Below are 22,061 nucleotides of genomic sequence, written 5' to 3' on the forward strand. Positions count from 1 at the left end.
TTGCTTCATAGGGGGTGTGGAGGAAACTTTCACACACCAAAAAGCTGCAGAAACTATTTGCCTGTCCAAGAGACAGTCAGCTCTTTTGAGAAAAACTACCTTTTCCTGACTTAAAAGGTCATTTTCTTATTATAAAGTAATATCTGTTTATTACAGAATTCATCATAGAACTTTTTGAAATTATAAAAATGCACAGAGAAGGGGAGAAGTTCCTGTAGTCACACTATACAGAGATCATCACTTGAAACTATCAAACAAAATTGGGATTTTGTTGTAACTGTTTGGTGAATATTTTCCCACGTTATTAAAAATCTTAAACAATGGCAGGATACAAGTATAAAAGTTTGTTGCAATTTATTTAACCAATCTCTCATTGCTGAACATTTGGGATATTGCCTTAGTTTTTTGGTTGGTTTGTTTTGGGCTTTTTGGCTGTTATAAGTGCTACAATTAATATCTTTGTCACACAACTTTTTCAGCACACCCTTGATTATGTCCTTTGAATTCTTGCAAGTGGCATTGCTGGACCAAAGGATATTTGATACATATTGTCAATTTGCTTTCGAAGACTAATTTCACCCACTTACACTCCCGCGGGCAATTTCATAGGACTTACCGGAGTTTCCGGTGTCATTAACTGTCAAAGCCTAACTAGAACTCCCAGCGGGGCCTCTCCCCGGGCTCCACGTTTTCCCGCCCACTCCGCACACCCGCCGTGAGCCCCACCCACCTCGGTCCTTGATGGCCCGCCCCTTCCTTACTCCGGCACCAATTCTGTCCAATCAAAAGCAGTATTCCCCAGTATCGCCACATGGTTGGCAGGTTGAAGTGTCCGTCTGGCAAAGGGGCGGGCGGAGCGGCCTGACGGACGTGGCGACGGGCCAGTGTGAGCAGCAAGCGGGGCGTGCGTGGCGTGCGGGGCGCGCTGGCCTGGAAGCGTTGGACCTGCTAGGTGTACAGGCGGGTTGAGCAGTGAGAGGCTTCGGCGGCCATGGCTCCTAACGCACCCGCGGCCGAAGAGGCCCGAAGGAGTCCTCAAGGCATCCGGGCCGTGCTGCTGGGGCCGCCCGGGGCCGGCAAGGGTACCCAGGTGAGCTGCAGGGCCGGGCTTGATATCGGAGCCCGCGGATCTCCAAGGTCAGGGCGGCAGGAGGTCCGAATCGCCCCAGAGCAGGGCACCGGACTGAGGCCTCCGGGGACCTTGGCCGGCGTTTGGGGTTCTGGTAAGGCGTTTGGGGGAGGGTCCAAATGGGAGATCGGAGGAGTTTGAGTTGGGATTAGAGTTCTTGAGGGATCCAGGCTTGAGGTGTCATGCTAGTGGATTTAAGGACTGGTTAGATGCCGTAAAGGGTTAAAAGCTGAGAGGGTTTGAGAAGTAGGCTGAGTCTTGGCCTCATGCTTCTAGAGTACCACCTGAGCGGAGGCAGGGCCCCCAGGTTCCCTGTGCTTTGAGAGTGAATTGTCCAGGGTTACGTCCCAGGCACTCGGGGTGGGGGATGTCTCTTATAGTGGTTAATGACTGAAGGTAGAGGAGAATTTCCAGCACGTGGGGCGGAGTGGGAGCTGACGTGCTCATTAGGCGTCTGCTCAGAGAAGTGAGGTATGGCCTGCGTGAGCCAGTGAAGTTGGGGGGTTAGGCGAGGGTACCCCAATATACAGGTAAGAAAACAGGCCCAGAGAGGTCAGGTGGCTTTCTCAAGTTAGGGACATTGACTTCCTGGAGCCTGGTACCTCAGGAGGTGATTGGAGTCTGAAGTGACCTTCTGCCCTATCCCACTGCAGGGCCTCTCTTGGTGTCTGGGAGGTAATGGGTCCACAGATCAAGGCTGGGATTTATGGTCTCGGTTAGGATTTAGAAGCCCACAGGTTGGATTATCAATGTCCCCCCTTCCTGCCTGGCATCTGGCATTGCCCCCCAAGCCTCAGGCTCTTGCTTGTTGTTAGAGGGAATTCCTGAAAGTCTGAGCTCCTGAGGGACTTTGGTTCTGGAGACTGCTCTGTGCCCACTCTTCTCTTCCTAGCAACTTGCAAAGACTGCAGCGTCTTGGCAAACAGACTGTCTTGTCTTACTCAGTCTTGGGACCCCCATGGCACCCAGTACATTACTTGGCACTTGATGGGGTTACTGGAAATGGATGAAGGACACAGATTCGTGTGGGTGATGAGGAGAAGGGAAGTCTGGGAAATGCGGATCATTCCTGTGACTGCTTTTGTCTCTGAGCACTAGGTGAAGGCCCGCTTTCCCTTTTCTCTGTATAGCCCGAGCGGATTCGTCCTTGGAGCTCCCTGTTACCTAACCCCTTGTTCTCAGTAACACTGAAGTCTCCTCTTCCCTGTTGCTACCACCCTCGGTTATTAGGTAACTTGCAGCCTAGGAATGTTTAATCCCAGACTGCAGACTTTTGCTGTGAGTGACCGAGTATAAATAGGGTAGCTCAAATGCATCGATTATTTTTTCTTAGTTCATATTGAGGTTAATAATTTTAGTAGTTGTGAAATGGACAACCCAGCTCAGTGCTGAGACAAGGGCTTTATAATCTAGCAAGTTTTGTAATTTCTAAGCCTCAGTGTTCTCACCTGAAAAATGGGGAGAACACCTTCCTTACTCATTTGCCGTTTCATGAGCACCAAACATTCGAGATAGAGCAGTGAACAAGACTGATGAGGTTCTTGCCTGCGTAGACCAAAGGTTCACAAGGATGTTGGAAGATTATGTTATATACATGTGTAAAGCACCCTTAGGTACCCACATGACAACCTGGCACATAGTAGGTGTTCAGTAATTATTGACTCCCTCATCTTAGTAATACATCTCCCCTCCCCCCCAACTTGGATGTATTTCAGTGTAAAGGGTGATGTATTCAGGAAGTTGTAAAAAAAATTATGAACTGATTTGTGAGGATGTGTGTATGGTGGGAGTTCGTCAGAGAAGGCTTTATGGAAGTAGAGGAGATGTCATTAGAGCTGGGGCTTGAGGAAAGGGTAAGATTTACACAAGTCGCTTGACCTCTCTACGCCTTTCTTTCCATAATTGGAACAATAGGAATACCGGTGGTTGTAGTTTTATGGAGTTAAAAATAAACGACAGTTCATAAATCAGAGGTTGCAAAGTGGCAGCCTACAGCAGCATTTAGCTAGCAGACACACCCTCACTTTTGATTGTAAAGACTTTTGAATACAGAAAAGAAGGCGGGATGGTATAATGAGCCCCTGTGTACCCATTATCCAGCCCCAGGAACCATCAGCTCATGGCCATTCCTTCCGCACCCATGCTCCCTTCACAAATTATTTTAAAGCAGCTCCCAGACGTCCTAACATTTCGTTTGTAAATATTTCCGTGTGTATCTCTAAAAGATAATTTTTTTTTGTAAACAAGTACAATAACCCCTAAAAATTAGCATTTTTAAATATCAGTCGGTGTTTATATTTCCATTTGTCTCACAATGTGATCATTTTAAGTCTCTTAATTGACAGGTTCCCCTCCTTTTTTTTCTTGCAGTTTTTTTTGTGTGTGTGTGGAAGAAAATGGGTTGTTTTTCTTGGGAGTATGTCTCTGGGAATTTTTTATTGTATCCCCATGGTGTATTTAACGTCTTCCTCTTTCTGTTTCCTATAAATTGGTAGTTTGATCCTAAACTTAACCTGATCTGGGTTTTCTTGGCCCAACTAAGTCACAGGTGGAGCTGTGCTGTTGATGAGGAAGCACGTCGTGTCTGCTTGTCCCTGTGGTGGTCAGTGCCTGGGCCCCGGAATTCATTGTGGGTGGCAAAATGGTGGTGTTCTAATTACATCATTACCTTTTCATTTATTAGCTGAAATGTTTCTATAAAGAGAAACTTCTCATCTCCCATTTGGTGTGGTTTGTACAGAAAAGGCAGCATAAATGCTTAATTTGTTCCTTTTCTTTGTCAGCTTTCAAAATAAGTTGACCACACAGCATTTGCAGTTGTGAAATTTCACTTAAAAATCCAGATGTCCAGTTTCTCTTGAGAAGTCAGATGTGGTGGCTCTGGGCCTCCATTCCGACTTGGCGTGCAGTTGAGTGGCGATGCCGCTTTGGATGGTCCATGAACTCTCCTGTGCCCTCCATGGCCCTCTTTGCTGCCTGTTGCTTTCATTTGACCCCCTTCATTCATTTGCGTGGCCAGCCTGGCTCCCATTGGTACATGTTTCCAGTCTCTGATGTAAAATCCCTAACCTGGGTTAGTGCCTTGTGCCTACTCAGTTATGTTTGTTTTCTTCCCATTAGTACTTCCTTTTATAAGTGCATAGCGCAGTACTTTACATATTTGATGTTGGCATGACTGAAATAATGTCTCCTTTTAAAACTTCTCATTTTTAACTAAAATAATTAAACATTTTAAACTATCTGCTTTTGCATCAACATAACACTGTTTAAAAACATCTACAATACTTGGGTTTGTTGTTTTATTTATGTAATCTTACTTTTCTGTCTCCCTTTTGGGGTTGGATGTTCCTACACTGGGGCCCAAACCAAGGTATTTCCTGTTTTCTCTGCCAGCCCCTGTTCAGTTTCTTCCATGTGTCCAGTTTATACCAGTTCCTCAAGGCCAGGCACTCTGAGGCAATCAGCTACTATCTTGCAGGTCAGGGTCTGTCAGTTACGTCAATGCAGTGACACAGCAACTCTGAGACCCATATTCTTCTTCCCCCTTTTACAGTAGGCGAAACTGATGTTCAGAGAGCTTGTTCTCTAGCTTCCATAGCAAGGCATTGGCAGATCTTGCCTCTGAATGACTCCAAAGCTCATGCTCTTTCTGCTGCTGTCTGCTGCTCTGGGTTAGAGTTTCCTCCTCCCTATGCATGTTTTGTTGGGTAAGTTCAGTGCTAAAGATGCAGAGAGCAGCCCTTCCCTCAAGAGGGTATAATATTACAAAAGTCACCCTTTGCTTAGTTAATGTGACAGACCCCCCCAGCCAAAGACTTCATATGTGTCATCTGATTTAATCCTACAACCCTAGGAGGTAGGTCCTGTTGTTATCTCTACCCTTTTACTGATAACCTGAGGCCCACAGGCTGTATCTTGCCCCAGGACATTCATAGAGTAACTTACATAGAGTAAGTAGCAGAGGCAGGATTTGAACTCTTGACTGTCTGATTCTTGAGCAAAGTCACCATCTTACATTGTTGCTATTAATCTAGGTGTAGAGGCAGAAATTAACATGCATGCAAACAATACACACTAGTGCAAAGTACCACGTTGGAAGTGTCAGCTGAGTGACTGACAAATGCTGGGATAGTTCAGGGTTAGAACAAGAACTATAATTTGTTGACAGTCTCCCATTCTTCCTCCTCCCCACCCAGTGATGTTGGTAATAGTATCCTCAATTTATAAAGAAATAGTCTCAAAGAGTCACTGGCCTAGGGTTACATAGTAAGTTATGATGCAGAGCTGAAGTTCAAACACAGGTTTCTGTGAGTTTTTTTAAACTTTTTTATTGAAGTGTAGTATATATAGAGAAAGATGCAAGTATCCTAAGGGAGGGACTTGAGGAATTTTCACAAGATGAACGCACTTGTGTAGCTTATACCCATATCAAGATACAGAACATTGTGAAGTCCTTGTGCTCCCTTCTGGTCACACACACATACACACACACAGACACACAGACACCGACACCCTTCCCCAAGGACAGTCACTAAGGCTCAGTGGGTGGTGGTGGTTTTCTAAGGCCGCACAGTGTCAAGAGTAAGAGCAAGGTCTTGATAGTCTTGAGGCCACTCGCCAGGTTCTTCTCTTACGAGCTGTGTGATCTTGGGCAGCTTAGCCTCTGAATTTCATTTGTAAAATGCAGACAAAAATAGTTGCTGCCTCATGGGTTTGTTATGCATTGTGCATACTAAATACTGTCACACAGTGCATGGAAAAATTGCTTGGCTTGTTGCAGACACTCAAAGTTAGCTGATGTTGATGATTCCTTCTCAGAGGCAGAAGGGATAGTTGAGGTTTTTAAGTGGGAGAGAGATGCTCAGAATTTGACTACAGAGAAGGGTAGAGCTCTGACCAGTAGGGGGAAGGGAGAGGGCATTCCTGCATAGAGAGGAGCCTGAGCCGAGGTCCAAGGAGAGGCTTATATTGTATGTTTGGGAATCATACAGAGAGCAGCTGTTTGCGGCGGTGCAGGGCATCCAGGTAGGGAGCTCGCAGGGATAAATTTGAAGAGCTTAGGAGGTATAGGAAGTTGATCGTGGAGGACAGAGTGCGAGGCTAAGATATTTGGACTTCTCCTCTGTTGCACTGGGGAGACGGTGAAGGCTTCTGAATGTGTGTGTGTTGCGGAGAGGGGCAGGGTAGCATGTCCAACAGTATTTTAGAGGATGATTCCAGCCGCACATGCAGGAGCATTGGAGGTGGGAGCAGGAAAGACTGGAGGCAGAAAGATGATTTCCAAGTGAGAAAGAAGTGAGTTTGAGATTAAATCAGATCTCAACGACTGTTAGTTTCCCTTTATTTCCGTAAGTGCCAGGCACTGTGCTGGATTCTTTGGGTACGTACAATCTTATTAAATCCCCACAACAGCTCTGAAAGTAGACATTGTCATCCGGACTCTAGGGATGAAGAAACTGAGGCCTTAAGAAGGCCGCATAACTCGTTCCAGGTGACACAGTGAGTAAACTGTAGTCCCTGTTTCCACCCAGATCTGTATCTCTATACAGCTCAGTGTTGTGCCACTGCCCCGGGGCTTCGCACACAGTGTACATCAGGATCCGAGAGCGCTGCCTGAGAACCACTCAGTCCTAAACTCTAAGGGTGGGCCTGGCTTTGTGTTTTTAGCAAGTGCCCCAGGCGATTGTGAGAATACACTGAAGTCTGAGAACACGAAGCCCACTGTGCTGCCTCCCCAGTGGTTTTAGCTAGTCTTACCCATGCCCCCGCAAAGTCCACCATCCTCCCCCATAGGGTTCTCATAGAGGTGAGGAGCCTATTACTTGGGGTCAGCAACAGTCCATGACTAGTGAAACACAGGTGGCTCGGGGGCCTGCAGCACAGCCAGGCCTGGAAGGTTGTTAAAAATGCAGATGCTCAGGCCCCACCTTGTGGAATCAGAACCCACTTTAGCAGCTCCCCCAGGTGATTTGGAGTAGAGAAGCGTTGTCCTAAAGCAGAAGCTTGAAGTGTGAGGGGAAGATGATAAAGTTCTTTCATCAAGCTTCTGCAGTTTGCAAGTAAAGAGTAATGCAAAAAAGAAAAACCATGGGGGTCCAGCCTGTGGCCTAGTGGGTAAGTTCAGCACGCTCCCACTTCCAGGTCCAGGTTCAGCTACCTGGCATGGACCTATACCACTTGTCGGCAGCCATGCTGTGGTGGTGACCCACATACAAAGTAGAGGAAGATTGACACAGATGTTAGCTCAGGGCCTGTCTTCCTCAAGCAAAAAGAGGAAGATTGGCAACAGATGTTGGCTCAAGGCAATTTTTTTTTATATATATAAACTTTTTTGGGGGGGAGAGTGAGGAAGATTGGCCCTGAACCAACATCTGTTGCCAATCCTCCTCTTTTTGCTTGGGGAAGATTGGCCCTGAGCTAACATCTGTGCCAGTCTTCCTCTATTTTGTATGTGGGACACTGCCTCAGCATGGCTTGATGAGTGGTGTGTAGGTCCAGGTCCACATCTGGGATCTGAACACCTGAACCCCAGGCTGCTGAAGTGGAGCAAGCGAACTTAACCACTACACCACCAGGCTGCCCCCAGGGTGAATCTTCCGCGGCCAAAAAAAAAAAGAAACAAAGAAAGAAAGGACCAGGGAAGGAGTTCTTTTTTTTATTTGTTGAGTGCCTACTGTGTGTCTGATGTTTTGGGTACTTTATTGCATTTTATCCTCACAATAGCTCTGTGAGTTAGACATTATCCCCATTTGACTGGTGGGTAAACTGAGGATCTGAGAGGTTAAGTAATCAGCCCAAGGTCACACAGTTATTGAGTGCTTTAGCCAGGATTCGTGTGCAAATCTGTCTGACTCCAAAGTCCGTGCTCTTTGCCCACCACATTGAGCCCCGTGCAGCCGGCAGGGAATGAAGGAGTTAGGCTTCCGCCATGCCGTGTCTTCCCTGTTGGGTTCTTCTATACAGTTGTAGAATTCAGCCACCTGGAACAGCATATAAGAGTCCCGCAGTCTGGGGGCGATAAAACTAGAACATTAGGTTCTGTGCTAACAGCTCTTCTGCGGTGTTTTGGTCAGCCTTTACCCTTGAGCGAGCCTGACTTCCAGATTTTTCACCCAAGTTAATTTCAACAACCAAGGAGAAAGATGGGCAGAAAAGCAGAGTTCTCTGGGTATGTGGCCACTGCCAGCCTGGAGACTGGGAGGTTTTCCATTGCCAGAGGGTCCTGACCTTCATAGATTTTCAAAAGTGTGGGTTTTTAATGCCTTCCTGTCTCGGTTCCATTTTCTGTGAAGTCATTTCTTTGCTTGCATTCAATCAGCCCAAGAATCACAAACCAGAATTTGCTGCGTTGAGCTCCATCCATGTAGCTTTTATTGCGTGCGCCTAAGAAAACTGCCAGTGAACTCGTTTGAAGGAGGATCCAACCTACTTATTTGATGAAACAGTTGAACTGGAAAGCTATGTATTAAGCTCCTTGAACTGATTCTTTTCCTTGTGAATTTTGTGCTCCTTTTTGCCACTACAAAACCAGTGTTGAACCATCCAGGGTCTCTTCCTGTTGTCGTCTTTGTTCTGATATGTCGTCCACCAAACCTTGCCTAGAGGACAGAGTCTGTGTGTCCTATTCACCTGGCTCCCTGGCTCCCAGCAGGGTTCTTGGAAGAGGCGTCCGGATGCGTTTTCTTTCTGTATGAATGAATGCGGACAGTAGGGCAGGGGTTACAGTGACAGCTGATGTTCACTGAGCACTTAGATGTGCCTGGCCCTGCTTGTGCCAAATTCTGTGTAATCTCATCAACACGCTGATGTAGGTACTGTTAACCATCTCCATTTTACTTAGAGGAAATTGGCAACTTAGGTAATAGAATTTTTCTCAAGTCACATGTCTAGTCGTTGGCGGATGTGGAGTCTGAAACCCGGGCAGTTTGACTCTCAAGCTCATGCTGTTTACCAAAAGGCCGTACTGCCTCCTAAAACTGATAGATAAGTGCTTACTGTTTACTGAGTGCGCTTTGTATATATTTCCTCTGAGCCTCACAGCTACCTTCTGAGATGGAGCCTTTTTGCCTTCATTTTAAACAGGAGGAAACGAGCCTCTGAGAGGTTAAGTGATTTGGCCAAGGTAATGGAGCTCCCTGGTAACAGGAAGGGGAAGAGCCGGGTCTGTCAAGGCGAAACCTGTGTTCTTCACCTTGCCCCAGCTGCCTCCCAGGCCAGTGGCCACAGTACTTGACAATCACACATTCATTCCTTTGGCAAATCTTCATTCAACGCATTACGTGCCAGGCATTGTGCCGAGTGCCGTACATACATGAACTCATTTAAATTCACAGCAACCGTGTGAAGTGTTGACACTGCTCTTTTTATTCTTCCCATTTATAATGGGGAAGCTGAGGCTTATGTGTCATAGTGTGTCTAGTGGAAGTAGTGATAATTGCTAATATTTATGACGGCTTCCTGTGTGCTACCTGCATTGTTTTAATGCTTTTCCTGTGTTATCTCATGTAATTCTTACTACAACCCTATAATGATTATACATTAGAATATAATATAAAGTACTTTTATCCATTACAGGTAAGGAAATAGGCATTTGCCAAAGTTCACACAGCCAGTAAGTGGCAGGGCCAGCTTCACGCCCGGCAGTCTGACTCCGGGGTCTGCAGTGTTAACTGTATCCCGGTTTTTGTCTTCCCCTCCACAGGCACCCAAATTGGCCGAAAACTTCTGTGTCTGCCATTTGGCTACTGGGGACATGCTGAGAGCCATGGTGGCTTCTGGCTCAGAGCTGGGAAAAAAGCTGAAGGCGACTATGGATGCCGGGAAACTGGTAGGTTTGGTGGCACCAATGAATGTTGCTATTCTTCAGAGTCCGGATCTGCGCTGCCTAAGATGGTGCACCAGCCACATGTCGCTCTTGAAATTAGTTTAAATTCATTTCCTCAGTCTCACCTGCCACCTTTCAGGTGTTTGCTAGCCAGCACAGATAGAGAACATTTCCATCATTGTGGAACGTTCTATTGGGCAGCCCTGTGCTGCAGGGTGTTTTAAACTGGCGCATTATATGAGTAAGTTGCTTGCTTCGTTCCAAATTTACAGCATCTATTTTATTCACAGTATTCTTGAGGTTCCTTCATGCTGGTGCATTTTGTGATGCACCCACTTTTTAGGGCCAAAAATGAAACTGCCATCCCTAGGCCAGAATTCAAGGATGCATTCAAGAGAGGACTCAGGAAGCCACAGAGTGTTTTTAATCTACTTTTGTGACTCTGTGTTCTGTGTCTCTTAACAGAGGAGTCGCTTGGCAATTGACAAAAGTAATCCTTCCTATTTGGAGGGTATAAACCGCATTTTCTCTTGTTTTTAGTTTAGTTGATCTGATTGGACAAATACAATATATTATCTACTACATCTTCTTTGATTAGTGCCAGAGCTTAATTGTAACCGAGTTCTTCTGGGACAGGGCCTTTGGGAATCACCTTTTGAAATCATCATGTGCTTGGCCCTTTGGTCTTTTCGCATCCGCGAATGTTGTGTGGGGAAGGTCCTGGGCTTTGCCTCCCTCCCCGACTTACCTCCTGCCAGGGTTTGAGATTCTGCAGCTATATCGAGTGGTACCCCTGCCTGCCCTGCCACCTGCCCCTTAACTCCCAGCTTTGCCTTCATGTTAGTGATGCCTTGAGTCAAGCCAGGAAGCTGGGTATTTTGGACTTTGGGTCTTGGCAGAAGATCCTGTACTGAGAAAAATTAGGATGTGGCAATGAGATTACTTATCTCCAGCCTTCACTTAGTCACAGAGCTTACACTTTGTCCCTAAGTTCACAGCTGGTCCCGAGAGATAAGATGAGCATTTTCACTGTGATGCAGGCAGAGAACTTCTCTTTCTGTGAAAGCCCAGAAGAAAAGCTAGGTTTTTGAAAGCTGGGAGGGGTCCTCATTGGAGTTTTTAGAGAGGCTCAGAGATGTGTTGGGCTGACCCCTTCAGTTCCTTGGTCTGACCCAGTCTTGCCAATTCAGTGACCTTCTCTGTTGCCTCATGTCCAGGATGGGCTGGGTCACTTTACTGTCCGCCTAATCAAAGTTGTGAAACAGGCAAAGTTGGTGCCTTTCTGCATTCTGGCCAACCCCCACTCTCTCCTGGAGCCTTCCTCAGGTGATCTCTCAGCCATGTGTCTTTATCTTTTTTGTTCCCTTAGGACAGCTGATTGCTGATAAGTTGTTTTCAGATGGTCAGGACTCTAATGGCCAAAGAGACCTTCAGGACCCAAGACCTGGAGCCCTCCTGGTAGGGTGACAGGCAGTGGAATTCTCTTCCCTTGCCTAGATTAGGACACGGGAGAATCTCAAGGGAGAGAATGTGTGTATGGCAACCACAGAAATACCATGAAACTGAATCTTCCGAATGGAGCCACTCCACATTTGCTCTGATTTTTGCTTCTTTGGGGTCAAGAAAACATGCTGCTTAGTAATTGGTTATACAGACACAAACGTGTGACTGTGGAGTTGGGCTGGTGTCACCAGGTAACAGATTTAAACCCAAAGCTGTTTTGTTCTTAACTTCCAGGTGAGCGATGAGATGGTGGTGGAGCTCATTGAGAAGAACTTGGAGACCCCTCCATGCAAAAATGGTTTTCTTCTAGATGGCTTCCCTCGGACTGTGAGACAGGCTGAAATGGTGGGTGGCCTGGTTTTGTATCTTCACCGCTTGAAAGCCAACTCTGGCCCTTTGTCTCTTACTTCCTTTGAGGGAGATGGGTCTGATCAAGCTCTGGTAGCTTAGGTGTGCCACACACTCTTTTACAGCTTGACGACCTCATGGAGAAGAGGAAAGAGAAGCTTGATTCTGTCATTGAATTCAGCGTCCCTGACTCTCTGCTGATCCGGAGAATCACGGGAAGGTATTTGTCCCCTGAAGGTCCCTTCTTTGTGTGCTTCCTCAGAGCTTTGTCAGACCATGGGAACTGCTGTTGCCTAACCCAAGCCAGGAAGCTGAGTGCCATTTCAGCGTGGATCGATCTTATTTGGTGACATCCGCTGAAGTGGTGGCATAGGGATGGGGATGTGGAAAGAAGAGCAAGGGATCTGAAGTCAGCCTCTCAGTCCTGTCACCTTTTAACTCTGACCCTAGACAAGTTTCTTAACCTCTCCAAGGCTATTTCCCCATATGTAGAGTGCGGTTAGTAACACCTGCTTCAAGAAACTGTTGGCATGTTAGATAACATAGTATGCATAGTTCAGAGCCTTGCACCCATAATAGGTGCTTAAGAAATAGTAAATTCCTTACGTGCGTATCTCCATTTGAATGCTTTTTAAAATCTGATTCCAGTTGGAGTTGCCATGCCTTGCTGTAGGCTTTTTATTAATTATAAAAAGAATATGAGCATCTACAGAAAGTTTAGAAAATGGAGGGAAAATTTGCTCATGGTGCAGCCACCTTCGCCAAAATCACTATTTTTTTGCATGTTTTGTCTTCAAGTTCTTGTTTGTCTATAGTAGTCGACATTGAACGCAGAAATGCTTCTGCTTCTGAACGTGTTTGCTCTGAAAGATCTCCACTGCTTTAGGCTACGCCCTCCCCTGCCCTATTTCTAATTACTCCACCGTCTGCTTTGTACCTTCCAGAAATATGTTGGAAGCTCTCAACCACTAATAGGCCCTCCTATTCTTGTCTCTGCCTTGGGCTATAGCTTTTTTTTATTCCTTAGTCATTTTAAAGGGGTCTCAGGAAGGTGGTCAGCCTACCATCTTCGACCAGACATCCATGACTGTTATTTTAATTGCTGTGTGATATTTCACAATAGATGACCCATCATTTACGTGCTTGTTCCCTTGTTGTTGTACGTTTGTGTTTCTTCCAGTTGTCCCCTGTTAAACTGATACTAAGACCATCGTAGTACCTGTAAATTTTTGGATTTAATTAGGGGAAAATTTTTTCTCACTGTAAATTTTATTACTTTGATTTCCCAATGAGGTTGAATGCTGTTTCCATGTGTCTGCAGTCCATATCTTCCAGGAGTGAGGCAGACCTGTAAACAGACAGCAGAGTGAGTGTTAGAGTGTTTTCCTGGATATTAGATACAGTGGGAGTCACCTTAGGTCAATTTTCTAATCAAATGTCCAGGTTTCATGTTTCTAGCTATTCCATAGGCTCCGCCAATGCAGGAACTTTTGTTTCTTTGCATCCCCACTGGCACAGAGCAGACAGACAAAGTTGATGTAGGCCAAGAAGCAGTAAGAGTTAACAGAAAGGGACATCAGCAGGGCTGGGGTCCCTGACATGCGATGCAGATGGTAACAGTACTAGGTGGCATTGGGGTCCTTTGATTCAATCAATCCAGCTTCCTGAGTGCTTGCTTTGTGTGCAGCACAGTATTAGACTCTGGGGGCAGAGGACCAGGAGAGGATATAGAAGAACAGTATGATGGTGCCCATCTCTGACCTCAGAGAGTCTACAAGCCATGCGTGGAACCTGGGCCGTTCAGTCCAGGAGGAAGCCCAAGAAGAGAGCCTGTGGGCAAGGAGGGAGGAGTGCCAGGAGAGGTGTAACGTCAAACTTGACCTTCTAGAGAGAGAGGATTTCAGTGAGGCTTTCCTGGAAGGGAATAGAGGCAGGAATGAGTATGGGGTGGGGGAGGGGCTCTATCTGGAGCCAATGGCAGAATGTCCAGAGTTGGAGGAATGGTCTGGGGGGCTGAGTAGTAGAATGAATGCTGTTGGGAGGGTAGGATGGGAGCTTGGCTGGGGAAGGCCTGGCCTGCTAGGGTAAAGAGGGTAGGTGTGACAGAGGGTCACGAGTCACGGGATGTTCTTAAGCCTCCAGGTGTTGTGGCAAAAACAGCATTCTAAGAACATTCGCTTGGTTCTCTCCTGCAGGTGAAATTGGGGGAAAGGACAAAGAGACGAGGACCCACCTAGGGGCCTGGTTGTGGTCCACATGTAAAGAGATGGAGGCTTTTAACTGGGGGTGGCTGGTAGGGAACAGGGATTTAAAGAACAAACTCCAGGATTGCTAGAGAGGGCGAAGGAGAGAAGATTCAGTCCCTCAGGTGCCAAGTGAGTGGTTTCCTGTGACCCCCTCCCTCACGGAGGAGGAAACAGGCCAGACACATAAAAGTGTTCTTCCAAGTTCCGTCTGCAGGTCAGCAGCAGAGCTGGCACCAGAAGCTTGCTTTCTGCCTCCTAGTCCACTACGCTGATTCTTGGAAGGAAAAGAATCAAGAACTAGTCAGTTTAATATGGATGTTATTTAAATCTGACGTGTTAAGGACCACTATAAACATCTTGTGAATTAGCTCTGACTTCCTTGTAATAATTTTATGAATGATTATTTTATTTCTTGAGTAAGTGTGGTTGGTGGTTGTTGATTTTAACTTACTCTGTGTTGGTGCTCCTGTATCCTAATTATTGTGTTAGTTGGCTCTCTGGTGTTATTAGCCTAATGTCTGGTAGCATCCCCATTTTGGGGATGAAGAAACAGGTGTCCGCAGCGTCACCCTGAAAGAAGTAGTGGCTGTAGATTCCCAGCCCTGATCCCTCCACATCCTCCCCTCTCCTTCCAGGACAGGCTCGCAGTGGTTCGTAGAGCTGTTTGGGTTTGTATTTGAGACCAGTCCCATTTTGAGAACTTGGAGATTGGACTTTCTTTCATTTCCTTTCCAGGGAATGAACCTTCCATTCCTCTTAAAATGATGCTTGTGAGTGGGGAAGGGACAATGTATTACATGTCACTGGAAGGCTGAGGCATTTGGGGAGTGAGCAAGAGAGGTAGAGGTGTGGAGGAGAGAGATGTGTTTGTTGCATCCTGGCTGCTATGTGCCATGTGCTCTCCAGAAGGTGAAGAAAATGGCCCACACCTCATGCCCCCTGCATTTCCCAAGGGCAAAGCTGTAGCAGAGCCCAGCAGCCTATGCTCTCCCTCTCCCTGGGTCTCCCAAAGGATGCACCAGAGGAACCCCTCCTCCGCCTCACATTACGTGATTGCAATCGCAGGCCCGCTCAGTACAGCTGATTTACTGGGCCATCACCTTACCCCTTCCCAGTGCTGTAAATGGACCACCTTATGCTATAAATGGACCACTTGGCCCCTGGAAAATGTGCTGTCTTTAAAACACAGTATCATGTTTTACAGAGATGTGGCTTCAATAGTCTAACCCGGACTTGGGAAGCTCTGGGCTAAGACCTCCATGAGGCGAGCACCTGTCAATTAAATAAGCAGAACTTGGTTGGCATAGAATTGGGAAACCACATGAACTCAAGCAGGCCCTGGCTGCTGAGCAGTGTTTGGCCTGCCTCCTCCCTTCTTCGGTTTGTGGGCCCCTGTGGTGTGGCCATTCCCAGTCAGGAACATGGGCTCGTTGCCTGAGGGGACACAGCACAGAAGTGGCTACCAACTACACATTCAGTGCCAAATAAAAGCTTCGTCTTAGACCCTTTATCCCATGACTTGTTTAATAAGTCATTTTCCCTGACACCTTGAATGTTGCCCTCTGATGATCGCTCTCTCTTTTATCTGTGATCACAAAGGTGTGCCTCATTGTCTAGTGGTGTTTGCATCCACAGGACATATTTTTCTTATAGCACTTTTCTGATTTTATAACCAAACTGATTTAGAAAATAAGGTTAGTTTCTCTGTCCTGTGTCCCCATAGCATTTTGTACAAATCTCTGTTAAAGTATTATCACATTACTGTAGTTATTTATTTCCACATTTGTCTCCCCCACTAAATTAAGAACTGCTTGTGAGCAGGGATCTTGACTCCTTGCTCTATAGCCCCTGGATTCAGCCTAGGGCCTGAATCGGACTGGGCGCTTAGTACATGTTTGTTGAATGAACAAGTGAAAGTCCTAGCATCCTGCTTCTCTGTCTCTGCTCATCATCTTGGAGACCCCTGGGGTTCAGGGATACTTTCAGGCAACCTGACTGGTGTTCATTTGCTGTCTTTCAGGCTGATTCACCCCCTGAGTGGCCGTTCCTACCACGAGGAGTTCAACCCCCCAAAGGAGCCCATGAAAGATGATGTATGTAAACTCAGGACAGGAAGTTTCCTCTTCTTTCCTTCCTTCACTTTTGTTTGTTCATTTTTGCTTTGTTTTTTCCATTTCCCCTTTATTTCTATCATTATTATTAACTTAACCATGAGAAATATCACTATCACATAAATCACAAGGGCTGTGCTCATCAATACAGTATCTTGCCAGGTGGTTTATTGCTTGGCCTCGAGGTGGCCACCAGTGCCAGCTAGTTCCCAGGGCCTGGTTTGTACCTTTGTTTTGTCCAGAGCTGTTCCTTTCTGGCATCTTGGTGACCTAAATGGTCACCTAAGCAGGAGAAGGTGGCTTGGAGGCCCCGAATTAGAGGCAGAGTGGAGGGCTAGTATTGAGGAGAAAGTTGCTGCCCAGTCCTGCTTCAGAAGGTCCTTTCTTTCTAGTGACCCTACTGTGCCCTACAGATTCAGAATATTTTGGCTAGACTAAGACTGCCAAGTTCTTCAATTGCTTGCTGATGTAAAAGGGAGGGTCTTATACATGTTTACTGTAACATTTGCCATAAATAGTCCGTTTCATCTGTTTTAGAGCATGCAGAAAATAGTAAGGATTTGCTGACTTTACCTTTGTCATATGAGACAGGTTCGTCAGGTTCCAAAGCTATCATGTCAACTTAGTCACATTCCCCAAAGCTAGTACTTCTATGATTCAGTTCTTTCTTGCTTCACTCACCACTTTCGAATGTTGATGGCCGACACCCTGGTAAAAACACTAACTACTTAGGCACCTAAGGTTCTAAGTGATAATGCAGCTCTGATTCTGATGTATTCTCCTGGTCTCAGGGGCCTCTGTCTTTCTTGCTTTTGATCCTAGAAGTGTTCATCTTGGAAGCAGAACAGCCTGAGAAAAGGCTGTGAGACAATTTTTGCCCATCTTCCTCTCACCAGCCCATTTCCTCACGGTTGCTGTTTCAGGCTCCCTGACTTCTCTAGACCAGTGGGTCTGCTCCTGGGACCAACTTGCTGGGAGTATTGGAGTTCTCTATAGTTCTTTCTTGGAGAGGGTCTAGGTTGTCTGTCTTTCCCTCTGATGGGCTTTGCCACCACACAGCATCTCAAATCTGCATCTGGCATCTTGCTAACAGTCTTGGCGTTTCATTGCCCTCTTTCTGTTCTCAGATCACTGGGGAACCCTTGATCCGCCGATCGGATGATAATGAGAAGGCCTTGAAAGTGCGCCTGGAGGCCTACCACACTCAGACCACACCCCTGGTGGAGTACTACCGCAAACGAGGGATCCACTCGGCCATCGACGCGTCCCAGACCCCTGACGTCGTGTTTGCGAGCATCCTAGCAGCCTTCTCCAAAGCCACATGTAAAGACTGGGTTATGTTTATCTAATGCTGGGTCCAGAAAGGAATTTCTTGCTTCTTCCTATCCTTGTTGAGGGGGTGGGTAGAAATGGCAGAGCAGGTGGAGGAAGCTTCCTCAGGCCAGCGAGGATACCATTTGATGTATTAATTAAAAAAGCACTTGCTTGATGTATCTTTGGTGTGTGTGCAACTCTCATCTCATCTGTGTGTGTGTGTGTGTGTCAGTATAAGTATGTATATACGCTCCTACTTTGTAGGTTACAGGCGATGTTTTATCCACTCTTCTTTAGCCATACTCTCGATTTTATTTTTTGACCAAAACTAACTCAGGTATCTGCCAGGCACCCCAATTCCAAAACCTCATGGTATTTATTCCACCTTCATCAGCTGAGTGGAAGTCCAGGGTCACGTGAAGTCAGGCAAGGCCAAAGCTCCTGCTCCTGCTGGCAGATTGTCGGCAGGGAATTCCGCTTGTTTTTTAGCCTACAATGAAAAACCACATGAGTCAGTGTGTGGACAGGGATTATTAATTTTTTTCCCCTAAATGGGAAGAAAAAGGCGCTTACATTATAGATTCCAAAAATTACTGGGAGAGGGTATCACCATAGAAGAAGCCAGGCCAAGCTGGAATATTTTTGTGATCTGCATCACAGTGCTGTAAAGTAGGGATCATTTAGGACCTGTGTTTGAAAACGGAATTGTTGCCAAAGAATTAAACGAGGTGAAGGGTCCTTTTGAATTCAGACTACTGTCTCCTGAACATCCATGCTGGGCATCTGAGGGCAGCCAATCCACTTCCCCAAGGAGACACCAGGGGAGGTTTGTTAGTTTTTATTTTTAATGTTTGTCTCTGTCTCCAAGTATGAAGAAAACACTGATTTGGAGGTGATCTGTTCTTGGATTCTTCGGATTTGAATTTATTCAAAGCCAGCCTCTCTCGAGGCTGTGAAACTCAAGTCAGATGTGTCCCTTTTAGACTAAACCCTCGTCCTTCCAGATCCAGTCCTTCACTCCTTACTTCATAACGGTGGGAGCCACAGTGTCCCCAAGAAAAGATCACCCCAAAATAAGATCACTTATGACAGTAACCAGCTTTTATTTCTAACCTCAGCTCCCCAACTATTAAGTGTTTCCTGGGGTCCATGCTGTGCCTTTTGGTCTCTGGTTTGATTTGTGGCAAACAGATGAATTAATAGATTGCTGTGAGGGACAACAAAAACAGCAGCCTCTGGAAAAACCGTTAGAAAATGAGTGGCAGATCCAGTAAGTAACACTGCCTCCCTCAGCGTAACCTGCTGACTCAGTGCAGTGGTCTTTCAAGTGCCCAGTCTCCATCTGACCTGAACTCTCCTCCTGTCTCTGAGACTACGAGAGGGCTTGTCCTCTGTCCACCTGGAAGCTGGGCACGGGTACGTGGCCATCTTGCTTCCCTGTTTGTCTGGTTCAAGTGAGTGTCTGCTGGCTCTGCTCTGCCTTGCTTCCCTGGCTGTAAACTAACTCCACCCATTCTTAACGGAAGCCCAGTTCCGGCGTGGGGCATTTCTGGGAAGCACATGACTTCTGGGAATAGCCACGGAAAAGGAGTGAAACCAAAATTATCAGCTATGTCTACAGGGATCTGGGGTCCTCCTCTGGGTGAGGGTGGCCTCATGAATCTTGGAGTCAACTCCCCTTTGGCTGGGGACAGTTGCAGACACTTGGCCTCAAAGTTGAGGCCCTTGAATGTTTCCTAATTGAGTGTGCATGATCTTTCTCAAATATTTGTCACCCATTCATACACATTCATGTGCACACACGCACACACACGTGTGTGTGCTATTTGTGCTGCCAGTGAGAACTAGATGATCATGGGGGATGCATATGCCCTTTGAGGGTGGTTGGGCTTTAGATTTTTGCTTCATTTAATTCCAGACCTTAACCTCAGCAGGCATGAGAGCTTTCACTTGGCAGAGAAATGTCCAGTGTTAATGCATTTGGTTGCTGGGGCGTGCATGCCAGCCTTCTTTGATATTTACTTGGTTTTTAAAAACCCATTTTGTTCTCTCTTGTTTCCTCTCTATTTCAGCCTAGTAGCAGAAGGCCAGGCGAGACTGCAGCACTGCTCATCACCCCGCGGCGTGATCCCTGCTCTTAGGTGCTGGGCAGCGGGGAGGGGTGGTCAGGGACGAGTCGGGAGGGGCTCAGGAGGAGTATTGGAAGAGCAGCAGTGTTGTAGTGAAGTGGCTTCTTGGATACATAGTAGGGATCTTTAAAAGTAAAGGGGAAAATTAATTTTTTAAAAAGCTGATTGGAGGGTATAACGAGAACTATGGAGATGCAGTATTATTTCTAAGGAATCAAGTTTCATGTACTCTGGACTGGTGACAATATTTTTTAAAGCTAGTGCGCTGAGACCTCAGCTTTTATCTCAGAACCTCAAGGGTTACCAGGCTGGGAATGCAGGAAATCAAACTGTTGTCCTGTCTGTCCTGCAGCTTGGAACGGGGAGGGTTTGACTACTGACCCAGATTCCCCACACCATGAGATCAAAAAAATCACCTCCGCATTTGAAAGAGATCCGGTGTGTTCACGGGGGCAGTAGTCAAGTTTACTGGAGTTGTGGCAAGGGTGGGGCAGGCTGGTCTCACTTCCTTCCCGACGTACCACTGATTTCCAGCCCACCCGCTCTCATGGGGAAGCTCTCAGCAGCCAGCCAGCATATGCCACAGTCCTGCCTTGCCGCCTTCCATCCACCATGTGTGAAGGGACATTTTTAAATAAATGACCAAGTGTCCTAATCAACATCATCCAAAGATTGTCCTTTCCATCCTCAAATCCTGTGCCTGGGATCACTCAACAGCACTGTGATGTACTGTTTTCAATGAGGTGCCTTTCTTAACTGACCAGATGTTGCCTTGTTTGGCCCCTAACTCAATAAAGTCTATTAAAAATTTGTATCCCCTGTTGTGGCATTTTTTGAGGAGATCTGGGCTAGTAAATGGCATTGAATTCTGGATCTGGCTTGGAAGCCCTTTTTTGTGGTCGCTAGAAGTTGTGAGGTAGGAAGGTCCAAGTGGGTGCTCATAGGATGAACCTGCACCCTCTTGGTCTCATGTGCAGGCTTTCCTCGAGCCCAGGGACAAGGCAGCTTGGTCTGGTGGAGACAGCACTGGGCTTGGGGTTCACGGAACTATAACGAATCCCAGCCAATCGTTTCCTCTGCTCCTGCTTCCTCATCTGAAAAAAGACTGGTGATGCCGCCTTCTCAGACTCATTGGCATTAAATGAAGTTTATAAGAAGCAGCTTTTTGCTTGGTGCCTGGCACACAACAGACGCAGGAGAAGTGTTAGTTGGATCCGAATATACACAAAAATATCTGCTTCCTGCCGGGCTGGATAATTGGTGAGCAGACAGTTGTCCGCAGCCTAGAAAGCCAGTGCTTCTCAGCTCTAAGCCCGATTTTTGGCTGCTTTTTCAGCTGCCTCTTTAACGCCCTTGGCTGCTGCTTTGTAAATCCATTTCTTTCCCAGCAAAAATGAACTTAAATCATTTGTCTAAACCGAAGCTCTCATGCTCTTTGGAAGGGCTGCCTTGGCCAGTGAGTTTTCTGAGAAATGGCTGCTGTTCTGAAACCAGAGGGAGCTGGCTGGAAGCGCCGCTGTTCTTCAGGGTCTCGTTCTGGAGAGAGGCCAGGTTGTCACTGGCATGTTAAATCGAGCTCCTTGAGCAACTAACTCCTCCCTCTCCTGCTTCACCCCTCCCCACCTCTGCAGTCATTCTCAGGTGTCAACATGACTTCTCTGCTCTGATCTTTTCATTCCCTGAGCTGTTTAAAGGCTCCATGAAAATTTTCTTCATCGTCCTGCAACAAATGGGGGAAATATTTGTCAATCCAGCCTGGGAGGCCGCGTGGTATGGTTGAAAAGAATAAACTGAAAGAAGACCAGGCGAGCTGTTAGTCGTTACTTCTTTTGGGCTTGGTTCCTTATGTGGACGAGATGAGAACGGCCGTTCCTGGAAGACTGACACGCCAGGTCCTGAGCAGCGGCTTCACGACCCCCGCGACCTCACAACCCTCACGAAGCAGAAGCACCGGAGGCGGTCAGAACTGTCATTCTCCTGTTTTTCAGGTGAGGAACATTCCTGAGGTCACACATAAGAGGCGGAGTCGGAACTCAAATGCAGTCTCGGACGCGGGTCAGTGCCCTTGGCTTTGTTGCAGTGCTTCAGTGACTAGCCCAGCTCTACAGCAGGGAGGGCCCCTCCGGATGAGAGTTCCTTCTCATGGACACGCACGCTGCCAGAACTGATTTTGAAGAAGTCACTGCCAGTCAGGACCCAGGTTATGTGTCTTGGGATCCCTTGTGTGTGCAAAGTGTCACAGACAGAGCAGGATGAAGAGCAGTCTCACTCCTCAGGAAGCCTCACTAGTCTTCTCAGCAAAACAGCTAAATGAGTCAGAAAACATATTTCAGCAGCGACTCCTCCACCATGAGACCTCGGGCAAGTTCTCTCACCTCATCAGTAGACTGGAAATGATCCCTAGCCCTCAAGTGTGCTGACAACACTGGTGACCAACATACTCGTGTGGGCCAGGAT

At 46.8% G+C, this 22,061-nt stretch overlaps 1 protein-coding gene across 2 annotated transcripts; it reads left to right on the plus strand.

Moving 5' to 3' along the window:
• The first annotated feature begins 918 nt into the window (after window positions 1-918).
• On the plus strand, window positions 919-20,418 carry AK2 (adenylate kinase 2). Of its 2 annotated transcripts, XM_046662333.1 has the most exons (7): window positions 920-1,090; window positions 9,831-9,956; window positions 11,691-11,801; window positions 11,930-12,024; window positions 16,071-16,143; window positions 17,289-17,484; window positions 19,548-20,418. In XM_046662333.1, the coding sequence occupies exons 1-7, from the start codon at window positions 992-994 to the stop codon at window positions 19,550-19,552; spliced, it is 705 nt and encodes a 234-aa protein (XP_046518289.1). In that variant the 5' UTR covers window positions 920-991; the 3' UTR covers window positions 19,553-20,418. The 2 variants fall into 2 exon arrangements, with proteins under 2 accessions (XP_046518288.1, XP_046518289.1); XM_046662332.1 differs by lacking the exon at window positions 19,548-20,418 and having other exon boundaries at window positions 919-1,090; window positions 17,289-17,654.
• Window positions 20,419-22,061: the final 1,643 nt, after the last annotated feature.

This window comes from Equus quagga, chromosome 5, assembly GCF_021613505.1.
Source record: "Equus quagga isolate Etosha38 chromosome 5, UCLA_HA_Equagga_1.0, whole genome shotgun sequence".
Taxonomy (NCBI): domain Eukaryota; kingdom Metazoa; phylum Chordata; class Mammalia; order Perissodactyla; family Equidae; genus Equus; species Equus quagga.

Excerpts from the sequence above, each read along its gene's own strand:
- AK2 (XM_046662332.1), top strand. The coding sequence starts at position 992 with ATGGCTCCTAACGCACCCGCGGCCGAAGAGGCCCGAAGGAGTCCTCAA. Across the intron at positions 9,957-11,690 it reads CTATGGATGCCGGGAAACTG|GTGAGCGATGAGATGGTGGT; the intron begins GTAGGTTTGGTG and ends CTTAACTTCCAG. Across the intron at positions 12,025-16,070 it reads ATCCGGAGAATCACGGGAAG|GCTGATTCACCCCCTGAGTG; the intron begins GTATTTGTCCCC and ends GCTGTCTTTCAG.